Consider the following 13,904-nt stretch of genomic DNA (forward strand, 5'->3'; position numbering starts at 1 on the left):
TTCAAGCAAAAATACCATTTAATTTTCACCAGTTTCTACAGAACTGTAATTCAATGCTAGCTTTAACTGGTGGAGTCTGTGGTAGAACTTGTTTTCTTCTACAGAGAGCTTCAACAGCTTTTGTATTTGGCTTTGGTCATTTTCTAATTACAGAGTAGAAACTGTGCGACTAAGGTTTAACAAAACGACAACCAGTCACAAAAAGTAAATTCATCGACACTCGCTCTGGCAGAGAGCGCATCGGGTGGTAGCAGCGTATTATAGCCTGGATAGTTTTGTCTTTCATAACTTCAGGATGCTTCCTCCCATATTTATTGTGTTGGTATGTTTTTCAGTTTTGATTAATTAAATTGTAGTTTTATTAGTCTGTTACTTATCACTAATTAGAAGATGTATGTGTGTGTGTTGCACCTTCACACTTTATGGATGCTGATTGCTAACAAAGTTTGTTAGCCTTAGTTTATAACTTAGCATCTACACTCCACCCAAATATGGTTACATCAAAAAACAAAATGGCAGCTGCAAAACGCCAGCGGGTGATATCACAATGGCTACGTCCATGTCTACCATGTACATGTGAAGTCTCAGTCAAAGAAAGAAGCTAAAATTCATATGAAGCTGTTCAAGATATGAAAATAACACAACAGCTTGTGTTGTACATTTTCAATTACACATAATGCTAATGAGTCTTTTCCTGTCACGTAGGCCCAGAATGTGCACACATATCAGCGGTCAGCTGGTCATCAGCTCCTGCACTGTGTGCAAAGTGCAACTTTTAATAGAAGACATGAGGCAACACAAACTGATCAGTTTTGTCTTTATGCTAGTTCATTGAGGTTGCCTTGGTGTGTCAGGATCCTAATCTTCATACAGACATTCTCTGTGTTCTGTAACCACAGGGCCTAGAGCACGCAGCCCTGTCCCGGAACAGTGATTAGCATATGTATGGGCCCTCTGCTCCTAAACTCCCACACAAAAGGCAGGCGGGCCGTGTAGCCACGAGGGCCAGGTGGTAAGCAGTGGGATTTCTCCTCGCTTCAGTCATAGCCTGGGGGACAGGTGCAAACAACTTCACCTCCATGCAGGGCTGAATTACAGCTCAAAGGAGAGGCTGACTTGAACTTGTGCAATGCACAACAAAAGAGTCTGTGGATCCTTTGTGTGCTGCTTGCTTCTGTTGTTGTCTCATAAAAAGAGCTGGGGCCAGGCACAACTTGTTAACAGGAAGTGGTCTATGACTATCCTTCAGGGATGGTTGTGCATTTAAGAATTTGAAAACATCCAAAATGTTTTTCATTTTTTCCACAGCTTCTAAAGACATAAATCTTAAATTGGATTTTTATTTTAGCCTGCTTCAATCAGATTTTTACAGGTAAATATGGTTAAGAACAAGGCAAACATCACAGAGTGCTTAAAACCCCCCACTAAGTCTAAAAGATGGGTCCATTTATTAACATTAGTCAAGATCCAATCACTATCAAATCAACTTTCCATTCTTGCCCAGTCTGTCCAGAATGCACAGGAACCCTGTAATTAGAGATGTTTACTTTGCACATAGCCAGCTCAAGAAACTTCGTAGGACCCACTCACCACTTCCTCAGCCTACACACAAAGAAATGCAAGGAGAATGAGGGGTTAAAGGGATGAAGCCCATGTAAATGAGCCTCGGCGGTCTTCATTCAGACACATGAAAGGCTTCTGTTAGCACAGAGGAGAGCAGCCCTTGTCATGATCATACATATTCAATATTCTTTCATAACAGAAACCCTCCCCCTACAAAAAAAGGCTCTTTGAGTGAAACTACATTTAACACTGAGTCACATGGCAAGATTAGTAGCTGATTATGTGTGGGCAGTTATCCAGGAATACTGTGGTCAGATTCAATGTGGAATCCATGCATATGCCTTATGAAGTGTTATAATGCATTAAAATGTTGTGCTTTCTGGGAATTTCAGACTATTCAGACAACTCTGTTAGGCCTACACTGGCAGCCGACTCCAGACTTCAACTACCAGATTAATATAACAAAAGTCTTTCGCCAGCACCAAGCACTATGACAGAAACTATGAAAGAAACCAAAAAATTGTTTTGGTACTCATGCCTGCAATTATTTGCTGGGAAAAATCATTAATTTGAAAAGTCCTCCTGGCCTCATGGTTGACAAAGTGGCCTTAAAATAAGATTATAATATTTTATGTCTTTATTTTCCAGTCAACTGTAAAAATAACTTTAAAAGGGCCATAAACCACACTCATTTAGACAGATATTATTGGGGCAAGTAATTGTGCATCTCCACTTAAATGCAGTATTTTGACTCAACTTTTCCAAACATTAAAAAGACTCTTTCACCACCTAATATTGCACGTGCAAGCAAAATGTAACACTGCAGAGGCTTAATACTGAGTTATGATGCATCAGTTAAAAAACGTCAGCTACTAATTTCCTTCTTATGCTGACTTCTCTGCCTGTAGTGATTTTTTTCCTCCATTGTATCCCCTATGGCTTAGAAGATGACTACAAAGAGTCCAAAATTCCAGTGTAAATGGGATTGTGACGTAATCACAGTTGTTACAACAAATGCAGTGACCACATACAAAGCTGTCTTTGACATCCAACAACAGAAAAAGAGCTAAAGCCTGAGCTTCAAACTCACAAGAGTAACTTGTACATATGTCAAAATCTTTTGAAAAGTTGCCCATGTTTCATTTGAATAGTTAACTGTAACAGCATATACAACAGAACATTAGAAAATGATGCAAATATTTCCTAAATCAAATAATGATTTATTGCAGAATTGATTTCTAAAGTTCAGGGAGTTACTTTGGGCACCTTGTTTCCAGAGAAAACCGTGTAATACATTTTTAAAAGAAAAATGTCCAGAGAGACATCAATTACAACACCCAGAGTTAATTTTGGCAGAAAATCTCCAATCACTAGGCTTAAAGGTTGATTAAATGCACGCCAGCATTGCGTAAAGGTTAAAGATTACTGTTGAAAAGAGTTAGGTTGAGTCAACCCCCGCAGGCCTACAGCCAAGGTAGGATTTTCTGAACACCGTGTACCTGTGTGGCTTTGTCTTTCATACAAGAAGGGTAGGGTCCATGGGAGTCCCGAGGCCACTGGCCAGTGAGGTATGGCCCTGTGATGGCGTCCAAGGAAGAAGCCCGTCGAATGGCACTTGAATTCCTCACCTGTAATTTGGATCTTTCTGCTGTAAAGTTAGAAAGAACAAAGAAACAGAATTAGACACACACGCATGCACGCTGGCATCAGTGCATGTCATGATGTGCAATACTGCCAGACACCCTGAGGTATCTTTTGACTCTTCCTTGCTGAGTGTGTTAATAAGTTTCAACTGAAATGCTAACATTTTAGTGTAACAAATCACTTACTGCACAAATGCAACCAGGAACATGAAGCCATATTTTGAATGACAAACCAAACCCAGTAGTTACATTTTTATCTAGAAATAAAGGAGCATGTAAATCGTCGTCAGTTATAATCAAAACATACTGCTTTGATTATAAAAAAAGCAAAAACAACAACAACAAGAAATGTAATAAAACATGGCTTCAACTAACCAAATGAGTTTGTGTACCAATATCTTCTAGTTTTGAAAGTATGGACAGTATGATGTGTTACAGCAGAGCAAAGAGAAGGCTTGCGACCTGAGGCAAATGTAAATGGCTGAGCAGCAGTATCTGATATTATGAGAATAACCTGCTATGAGCTGGAGCAGTTAAGCACACGCCACCCACATAAGAACTCATAAACAACCTTTTAAAAAAACAAAAAACAAGCGCGTCCATGCTCACAGGTGTACACACGGGTGATCACACCCACAAACTACACCCTTTTTGGCTCCTACCTCAAAGCACACTGTGTTCTGTTGATCTTATGTGCTGCACAATAATGTTTAACATTTAGTATTTACTGTCATATTCCCATATATCATTGTGATGTTGTTTATTCTATTACTCTTGTTCTCTTCTGCTTGCTTTCTTTTTTCTTTCTCAGCAGGTGATCCAGGTGATTGATATATGCATTTTTTTTCTCTGCCCGTTCTGTTGGTTTTTGTCTTTTGCCCTTCTCCCCCGTCCCTCTTCTCAGCTGTTTCTCTTTCCCTCTTTTTTTCTCCCCTTCTTTCCCCCAGTCAAGTCTGTCCCGTATTCAGTAAGTGAAAATAAAATAAACAATAAAAGGTGAATCAAATGGACCATTACGGCAAGGCTGGGATGGTCAGTTTGGTAAAGTAAATCCGTTGGGCATCTTTCTTTGCCTTTAGACAACAATTCTGATGGCAAAAGAGCCAAACGGGACAGGCCAAAAAAAAAAAAAAAAAAAAAAAAAAAAAAAAGAGAATAACCTGCTATGAGCTGGAGCAGTTAAGCACACGCCACCCACATAAGAACTCATAAACAACCACAATGCACATCAATACTGCCTGCATTCACTCTGCATTCCTGCAGTGCCACGCAGTTAAAAACAAAAAAAATCATGTAAAGGTATAAGCTCGAATGTGCTTAGAGACTGCATTACATTTATTAGCCTCAATTATACTTGTAGTAATTTCTAAAAAAAGCAAGTGTACATTCTTTCTTTCATTCCCATATCAAAGGCAGGGTAAAGTAACAGAACGATGAGCAGGAAATATGCTTGTTTACTTTATTCCTTGCCTGAGCAGGCTAGGGCAAGGGCCTTTCCAACAGACACACAGACTAAACTATCTCCATGAGGCACCTCTCTCCTACTAGAACTACACAGCCATTCATTGTTGCTCTTTGTTCGCAGAATACACAGGCCTACACACCCAAAGGTATTGCCTAAGTAAGCTTACTGGGCTACAGTAAAAATTCCCTGAAGCATTCTAGACAAAGGAAGCAGGCTAAATTTCTATCAATATTTATATAGTCCAAGCCAGTGCTCTCAAAACTGGGATTGTAGTTATTTTCCATCATTTCCCCACTTGCCAGACTAGAATAATCTCCCGATGAGAAAAAAGAAACAGTATGAAAGAAGCCAAGACATCAAAGAAGTCTATCTGCTGATTTTTTCATGGGTAAAGTAAGTGTATGTCAAATTAAAGAATTATTTTCAGGTTGAACTTCCCTTCGCAGTTCAGACAGCAAGCTGTGATGAAGTCTTTGCATTTCCAGGATGGTGAATTATTAGCTGTAAGGCAAATGTGATAACAAACATGTAGTTCTCTTTTGCAAAGTATAGGAGAACTGTTCACCCCAGGTTTGCACAGGGATGCGCGAGACTGGTTGAAGAGAAACTTTGGTTAATTTAGCGTGATCTACAATTCTACTCCTTTTGCGTGACAATTGGCAGGTTTTCTAGGTCATATGATAGCAAATTGAATGCGTTTGGGTTTTAGACAAAACAAAAGACAACTCAAGACCTTCTCAGGCAAGTGCATTTTAAGAATAAATCACTAAGTTTTCCTATTGGTACCAGGCTTAAAAAGAGAGACTGTTTCTTAGACATGGTTTAAGCCTAATCCTAGTTTAGAAACCCTTGTAATTGGACACTTAGGCTTAATCCAAGTTAATATGGCAAATCTACTGAAAGTGCCAACATGTATCAAAAGTGAAAATGCACTGACTTTACCATAATTTTTAAACTGACATCAATTAATTCAAAGTATTTAGTTGAGTTTGAAAAGCAAAATGCGCTCCGATTTTTCCTTTTTCCTTTTTTAAATCACGTTGAGGCACCAGCTAAAATCTTATTCTCAACTTGCACGTTGATAACAAGGATAATGGATAACCTTGTACTGGACATAAGGACATAAGCATAGGGGGATTTTTATTTTGTTTGTTTTTAAGACATAAGATACAACCAGTTAATTAGTTAATGCAGTGTTGCTCAATTATGGCAAAAATAATCCCAAATACTTGGCAAATATAAAGTATCTATATGCTGCAATAGCAGCACCTTTATGTAAAAATACACATTTAGCTAACAAATGTCTTTCAGACAGAAGATTTATTTTAAATGCACAGTAGAATTGATTTACCTGCCTGATTAAAGCAAACTGCTTTATGTTAAAAATAAACAAAAAAATAAATATAAAGCACCCTGGTGGAGAGTAAATCTGAGATTTCAGGGCGCAACAAAAAGTAAAGCGTAGGGTGCTGGAAGGCAAGACGACATCGTCAATATTCACAAGATACCAGAGATTTAGTTTCAACCATAATGAGAGGGGAAAAAAGCAAATAAAAATAATCACTTAACTGCACAGCCCTAAGCTAATATATATCTCCAACAACCCTACATGTGTAGAAACAGTTATAAAAGGATAAATGGAATTAAAGAAGTCTTTAAAACACTAAAAATGAGAACTAAGCTAATGGTGGGCTAATGTATCCATTGCTGTGTGTAAACAAAGTAATGCTCTTCTGTATGTACAGTTCAGCATGGGGGTGGGCAATAAAACGAAAAGATAATTATGACAAAAAACTTTTCTTCAGTGAAAATTTGAGATACAGTAAATATCATTTGTTTGTATTCTTTAACACTTGAAGGTTTTGAATGGTCAGAGTTAAGGTTTTAGTTTATTATATACACTGTATTTAAAATGCAGCAGCATGGAGATCTACAGTACATTTATCATGTTCAGCTTCACACATTTTCCCTTAGGAGTAAAAAATGTATTATTTATTTATTTTTTTTTTTTAAGTGATTTGATTTTATATCTTTATATATCCACTGACGGGGAAAAAAAATTTGCGATAAAATTTTTTCCCCCCATATCACCCAGTCCTAATTCAACGTCCTGTTCCAAAAACATCACGGGTGTGATGATTTCATGTTCTGATTGTACTGTGGAAGCAAAAATTGTATAATTGTGTGCTAGAAATTCTCAAAGTGACGTGACATTTAAGACATTGATCGGATGGCGGTGCAATCCTGAATAATAAAAAAAAAAAAAAAAACCAAACAAAAAAAAAACAACCCGCTGGATCAGGTGACAACGTTTCAGTCCAGCTAGCAGGGAAACTAATATATAATGGAGGACATTAAAAGCAAAGTGGCAGCAGTTTGGCTAAAAGGGCATTGGCCCAGTGTATTATTTTTGGAGAAGCCTAGTTACATTTATGATAACAGAACGTGTTGCTGTCTGGTCCATATCTGGTACTTATGTGTGAAGTTATGCACAAAAAGAAGAAATTAGCATGACTATATATGACCGCAGTATGCAGTAGATGCTTATTTAAATGAAACTTCTGCAAATACAGATTTTTTCAGTTTTACTAAATAACGTAAATTTATATTGTTAAATATATGCATCACATTGTACTTTACAAAGCTAGAAAATATTTAACACAATATTTTAGATGAACCTTATGTTATCCTACATAAAAGAATGTTTCTCACTGTGAGGAAGAGAGGGGAACCAGAGGTTATTAATTTAACACCAGTATCTGATCATTACAAAAGCCAAGGTATCGATATCTATATCTTACCTTAAAAAGGGGGCGGGTCTGACAATTTTGAAATTTAGCATTTGAGCATGCACTGCCATTTCACACAATGTAAATGAATAGATGATAAAATTAAGTGTGATTGACATCAGAGTTTGTAACTGTGTGTGTCTTTGCAGGCTGAGAAATTGCTTGTTAGCACAAAAAAACAGTAAAATAAATTCAGATACATTAATATAATATAACATTATTCACATCTGAGTCCAGTGGGTATATTTCACAACAAGCTAGTATGAACAGGTTTGAATGCATCTCAGTGAATGAGGAACGTATGTGCTAACAAATCCCCCATTTATGTGTGTGGACTTAAGAATGAGCAACCTTTAGATCAAAGTTGAGGGTAAACTTCCAGGTGCTTCAAAATGTCACATGCATAGAGATGAAAGTACAGGAAACAGTGCAGTTGTGCTACAGTCCACCGATTCAGACCACATTCATTTTCACATTTGGTCCTACTCTGCAGTTTGAATAGCTGACAATGAAGCAGGGCCATTTCAGCACAGCTGGCACTTTGACTTTCATTGTGGGGACAGTGTGGTAAAAGATGATGTCATGTTGGTGAACCTAAAAGGTCATAAGGTGAAATATAATACTCTTAACTCTGTCCACCATCATCAGGCTAAGATCTAAAAATCATGTGAACCAAAGTCCATCACCACACCCGTGGCACTGTAAGCCACTTTGGACGGAGTTTTCCACCAAATGGCAAGCATTATGTCTATGAGTGGGTTCAAAGTACTACAGTGTATGAGAAATTATACACTGCACAGACTATTGCTGTAGTCAAATCACACTGAGCTGCAGCAACGAAAGATAAAGTGAACAATTTTTGCTCATATTGAGGGCTTTTCCTGGCTTAAAAGGGGCCTTTGCATGGGGATGACTGTACGTGGACGCCTGACTGGTCTGCAAAGCAAAAAGTCTGTTACTTAACGTAGCAGAAGTCTATGCATTTTGCACTTGGACATTGGATAAACAAAAAACGTATTTTAGGTTTGAGTAAACTACCAAAAAGCATGTTAAGATTTTGTATACATGCAAAAATTTTGATATATTAACAAAACAACAACAACAAAATAACAGCACAGTAGATCTTGTGTTTGTAAATCGAGTTTTGCAGTCAGAGGTAAGCTTGTGTCAGAACGTGACAGTTCTGCAGTAGCATCTCTTTATTAACCACGTAGAAAACTAAATTTAGTGCCACATGGCATCCACATTTACCCCAAGTATTCCTGACCAATAAATGCACTGTACTGGAAAACACCCGCAAACATGTTTTCAGGTGTCTTTAAAGAATTACTTTCTGAAATGTGAAACTATAAGCAAAAGTGAAAGACAAACTTAACCCAATCTCTTAAAATATTTCTTTTTTAATTAAAGTTCCATTTTCAAAAACAGATGACTGGGCTGTCTTATTGAGTTTACTGTGATTAGAATTTGCTGATCAGTGGAAATAAATATCACCTTCACATGGACACTATTTTACACTTTTTTTTTTTCAAGAAAAAAAAATCATCTCTAGGAAACACTTTCTATACATTTTATATAGTAAGGCTGGCATTACCACAAAAATAATAATGATGCACTTTATTTCATAAAAACAAACAAAAACAAAAAACTGGAGTTCAAACCCATTCAGAGGGCAAACTGGACTCACTGGTGGACAAGGTCTGGCCTAGGCTGCATGCCCGACACCATGTTTTTACACTGTAGATCAATTTCTATTGATATTTTATGTAACAGGGCTAAGAACTGGCTTAAGGTCAAGGACATAAAGTGCAGCTCTAGAAGACGTGAGCTGTGAAAAAGAAATCCGACTATAAACTGCCAAAGCTTCAACACACCGACCCTGCCTTGTATAAGCGAGCAGTCAGGGAACAAAATCTAGACTTTCGGGATCACTGCAGACTACATGTAAATATTGTATACAATCTTGCTGTTTTAAATGGGGGGGGGGATCTCAATAATGCGAACAACAATTATTAACCCTTGGCCCATACTTTTCATGGACAACACTAATAACTGTATTTTTCAAATTAAATTACACCACTGACCAGGATGCCGGGTAATGCTAGCTAACAATCTGCTGGGAGGGAGTCTGTTGTTGCTTTGGGGATCCGTGAACACAGATGGACGCTGAAGAAACAACAGCAACAAGACTAATTTTGCATCATTTCTGGTCATGCTGCCTCTGTGCCAGACTTGCCCTGGAGGTGAGGTTTAGGTTGCCCCACCCACCCACAATTACAGTGAACCAGGTAGGACAAAGACAAGAGTACTCAAGACTGACAGTTGTTTTGCATGACGTCCATACAATTTGTGTCACCAAAAATTGTAATTTGTCCAAATGGATTTTATCATGAAGCTGAACTTCTTAGTGCTTATGTGGGAAAGTTCAGCTAGATGTTAACTGTGACATGACCCATTAATCCGTGAATTTCTCTAGTTCTCTAGTGTTGAGTGTTTTCACCTTCGTTATCCTGGTGAAAATAGTCAGGGGGTGCATATGACTGTGACACTACTCGCACAAAGCCTCGTCAACACAAGTTACTATCCAGTGAGGACATCCTGGATAATCCTCTGACACTTAAACAAAATTTGCTTAAAAAAAAAAAAAAAAAAAAAAAAAAAAAAAAAAAAACCAACTTAATGCTTGATTCATTGTGATCTGAAACAGGTGGCTGAGCCCATAAACTCATCAGGAAAGTATTTACTGGGGTCAGGAAGGAGAGAGGTTTTTCCATAGACATTTATAGAAGCGCAAGTCTATTTGGAACCACAGTTATTGCCCCCTGGAGGTCGTTAAAAGAATGCAGATATATCTATGGTCAGTGTAAAATACTGCATTGGTGAAGCATTTCTAACGTAACAGGGAAATTCTGCATACTTGTCACTAATGAGGTAGGTCACACAACTTCAACATTAATGCACAACTCTGCTAGCTCACCAGAGCTACTTCACAAGGAATGTGCTACTGTGCTCAGAGCTCATAGCCCTTTTTACTCTTCAAGTGTAACTCATCAGATCATTCTCTAGGCAGAACATTAGACTACAGAGAGGCGGCTATATCAGAGCCAAAATTTGTTTTACACATTTTTAAAAAAAATAAGTACACCAGTAATTGGGGTAAAAAGAAAAAAAGCTGCATATGGTACCTGACAATCAGCCAATGCCCGGAAGAAACTTTGCCTGACACAAAAAATGATTTGACTTATGAATAATGGGCTGATTAACTTCATTCATTTCAATCTGTCTGCTTGACAGTTTACAATCATAAATGTCTGTGTTTTACTTACTTTTGTAAGTGAAATAAAAGTGACAGGCATCTTTGTGTCATATCTTTATTTTAATGATCAATAACTTATTCTGGCAATCTTATCGGTTATTTGTTTCAGTTGTTTTTCCACCTTTAAATTGATCTATATGCCACATTTTTCACTTCCGGGAACCATGAGACCACTTGCTGATGTGGCCCATAGTACTTGTCATCTGACGCCTCACAGGCGTGTTTGTACTGTGGGGTCACATCCGTGAACGAGGGTCAAGCCTCTATCATCATCACCACTGACATGGGACACTAGTCTAGGTTAGAGGTTGACTCTCTCAGAGGACCGAGGTATGCATGGCATGCCAACAGAGCAGGGGATCAACACCAGCTCAGGTGAAATTCACCATGCTTGGTAAAGCTGCCCACTCAGTTGTTATTGAAGAGACTTAGTTTCCTGCCTTGCATGCTACACTAGTCAAGGCTGGAGGTCATCTCATTCAAAGAACTGAGGAATGTGAAACACGTCACAAACATTAAATTCCACACACTACTCCATAATAACTATCGTGCTGCATTGAGAAAAGAGGGCACCCATTTAGTTAAAGGTAAGAGGGAAAATCTATTAGAATTTGACAAATGGAAGGAACACTGCCCCAGCTGCTGAGGCAGGAGTAGTCACTTAGGTTAACCAAAGCAGAATGAGCCTGTTTTGCATCAATATACAGGAAAAGCAGGCCTTTCTTATCACAGAGTGTTTCAAACACTAGCTTGACAGAGCGTGGTTAGGAGTGTTTTTTCTACAAAAACACAGGGGCTACAGAAAAAGTAGTATTCTTTCAGCAAAAAAGAAAAAGTGCACTGCTGGCCTGTGAAAGCATACTGCTACAGAAAACCGGCCACAGGGTCAATATTTGGCAGGAGAAGCAGCCAGTTAAATAAGGTTTAGTCAGTGAAGCACTGGGTGCTGCCTAAACTCTCATATGCTCCTTCACTGCATCTCCATATCTCTTCCAAAGATCAACTGGGCATGACATGAAACAACATAAGGCCAGGCTCTGCTATCCATGTGCAAGGCAGCATGGTGAGGTTTAGCATATGTTCAGTGTACATGCATCTATGTATGGAGTGAGAGTCAGTCTAAGCAACACCTGACCATTTCTCTCGCGTGGCTTCTCCTGGGAGTGACGTGGCCGCTGTTATAACTAAAATCAGGTCTTTCTGCCAATTCTCTCCTTTCAAAAGAGCAAATAAAGTAAAGGAGCCAGTATTTCACTCGACCCTCTTTATGACTGCATAACTGCACTTAAAGATAGGCTTAATGCATAAAACCTCCTTCAAAGCAAGTGCCAGCCTGACTCCAGACTAACTTGTTACCCACCCCAAAAAATAATATGCGATCACATTTTAGCACATTTAATGGCATGACTATACACCACACAGTGACAACATAAGTTAGGCTATCAAGACAAGTCATCCTGAATCAAACGCACGTGGTGAGCATTTGTTGACCCAGCACAGACAAAGTTGCTGAAAATCTTGTTTTTACCTCTGGAAACTGGAGAGTCTGGGGGGCAAGACGACTCCTTATTTTCGGGGGACAGTCTTTGCTTAGCATTTGCACTTCCTGAACTGAGTGTCGGACTGGAGGGGGGGCTGGAGCCCCGGCTGTGGCTCGTGGCTCCTCCGCACAGGGTCTGTGGCCGCGTGGGACTGCTCTGACCCGCACGAAGGAGCTGGTAGGGCACAGTGGCACGGATGGGGTGCAAACGGCAGCTGTTGTTGTTGAAGGAGCCGGGGGAGCCCGCATTGCTGCGTCTGACCCTCGGCTGCTGAAGCGAGTTGCTGGGGGCTGACATCCTCAAAGTGACTGTAATTCTTATCGCAGTGGGGAAAAAAAACACGTACTGCCAAAGTTGCTGTTTTTCTGCAGAAGGAGATGGTGGTGGGGAGAATGGGATGGGGTGGGGGCGGTAAGAGAAACATTAGCTTGTTAGCAAAAAACAAAACAAAAAAACAAAAACGTTAGCTTCCTTTAAAAAAAATCAGCTCATTCGTTCGAAGAAAAAAGTAGGTCAAAGACGTATTATTACGGGATAAACTTACCTGTTAGATACTAACAAATGCCGTCGTAAGCTGCAAACACAACATGGGCAACTTTAAAAGTTGTTTTGTAATACTTCTCATTACGTTTAATTCGTGTTTTCCAGCTCTCTCTGCGTCTTCCCCATCCTGTCCACTCACTCTAAATGACAGTTCTTTCTACCAGACTACTGGCTGCTGCCTGTGGGCGGAACACAACGCTCAATTCCGAGCGTATGATTGGACACTGGGGGTGTACAGTAACGACGCTGATTGGTCCAAATTTATGTATTAGCTATATTCTCAGCCAATTATATCTGTAAATATTTTATCGGTACATTATTATTATTATTATTTTAATTACATAAAGAGCATATAGCTCCAAAATAAATATTAAAACTTTGAACTAATAAAAACTTGTAAAATGACTTCATGACATTATTCATTATTTTGTCAGCTTCAGATGTAATTTCACACTGAGGTGAATGGCTTTTCCTGCAGGCACCCTCTGCACCTCTTTACAGGCAGTGTAAACTTAGTCATCAATTTCAGCTCCACAGGAAATTTGGACCACCTCAAAGTCTATATTTATTAGCTGTTGTCCCTATATGACTCACTTAGCTCCTTATTTTATTGTATTTAGATTGTTTTGCAATCTAGATTTTTTTTTTTGTTCTACTTTCTATTTAACTGGCAATATGAGAAGATATTTCGATACATTTTGTCACATTGTATTGCTTTATTGAGCTACTTCACATCATTTAGTTTGTCACACCCAACCAGTTTATCTTAGCCTCATTTAGTGCACCGCCCACTAATCCAGAACCACCTTGCTTTGAGGAAACAGTGCTAAACACTGCAGCACCATAACTGTTAATCTCATTTATCAAGCGGTTTCCCTTTTGCAGAGGACTGGAAAGTTTATATCTATATTTGATTTTAAAAAACATATATATTTATACGAATCAACTCTGAGCGGCCTTGACCTTGTTTCACCTACTTTCCTTGTCTCTGTTAATGATACTGTGCATAAGTGACTTGAGAGCTTGCTTATGTGACTTGACTCA

At 38.8% G+C, this 13,904-nt stretch overlaps 1 protein-coding gene across 4 annotated transcripts in view; it reads right to left on the reverse strand.

The window, feature by feature from the left end:
* Positions 1–13,026, reverse strand: part of glcci1b (glucocorticoid induced 1b) — a 73,592-nt gene extending 60,566 nt beyond the window's left edge. For all 4 annotated transcript variants that reach the window (XM_086312308.1, XM_086312307.1, XM_086312309.1 and 1 more), the window contains exons 1-3: positions 12,862–13,026; positions 12,305–12,682; positions 3,063–3,211 (exon numbers count right to left, since the gene is read on the reverse strand). In XM_086312308.1, coding sequence (XP_086168434.1) covers positions 3,063–3,211; positions 12,305–12,614 — 459 coding nt within the window. In that variant the 5' untranslated portion in view covers positions 12,615–12,682; positions 12,862–13,026. The remainder of the gene's footprint in view (positions 1–3,062; positions 3,212–12,304; positions 12,683–12,861) is intronic.
* Positions 13,027–13,904: the final 878 nt, after the last annotated feature.

This window comes from Aulonocara sp. 'chitande type north' Nkhata Bay, linkage group LG11 (genome assembly GCF_057382095.1).
Source record: "Aulonocara sp. 'chitande type north' Nkhata Bay isolate Kocher_YH1m ecotype deep benthic linkage group LG11, A_spYH_male_GT1.1, whole genome shotgun sequence".
NCBI classification, from domain to species: domain Eukaryota; kingdom Metazoa; phylum Chordata; class Actinopteri; order Cichliformes; family Cichlidae; genus Aulonocara; species Aulonocara sp. 'chitande type north' Nkhata Bay.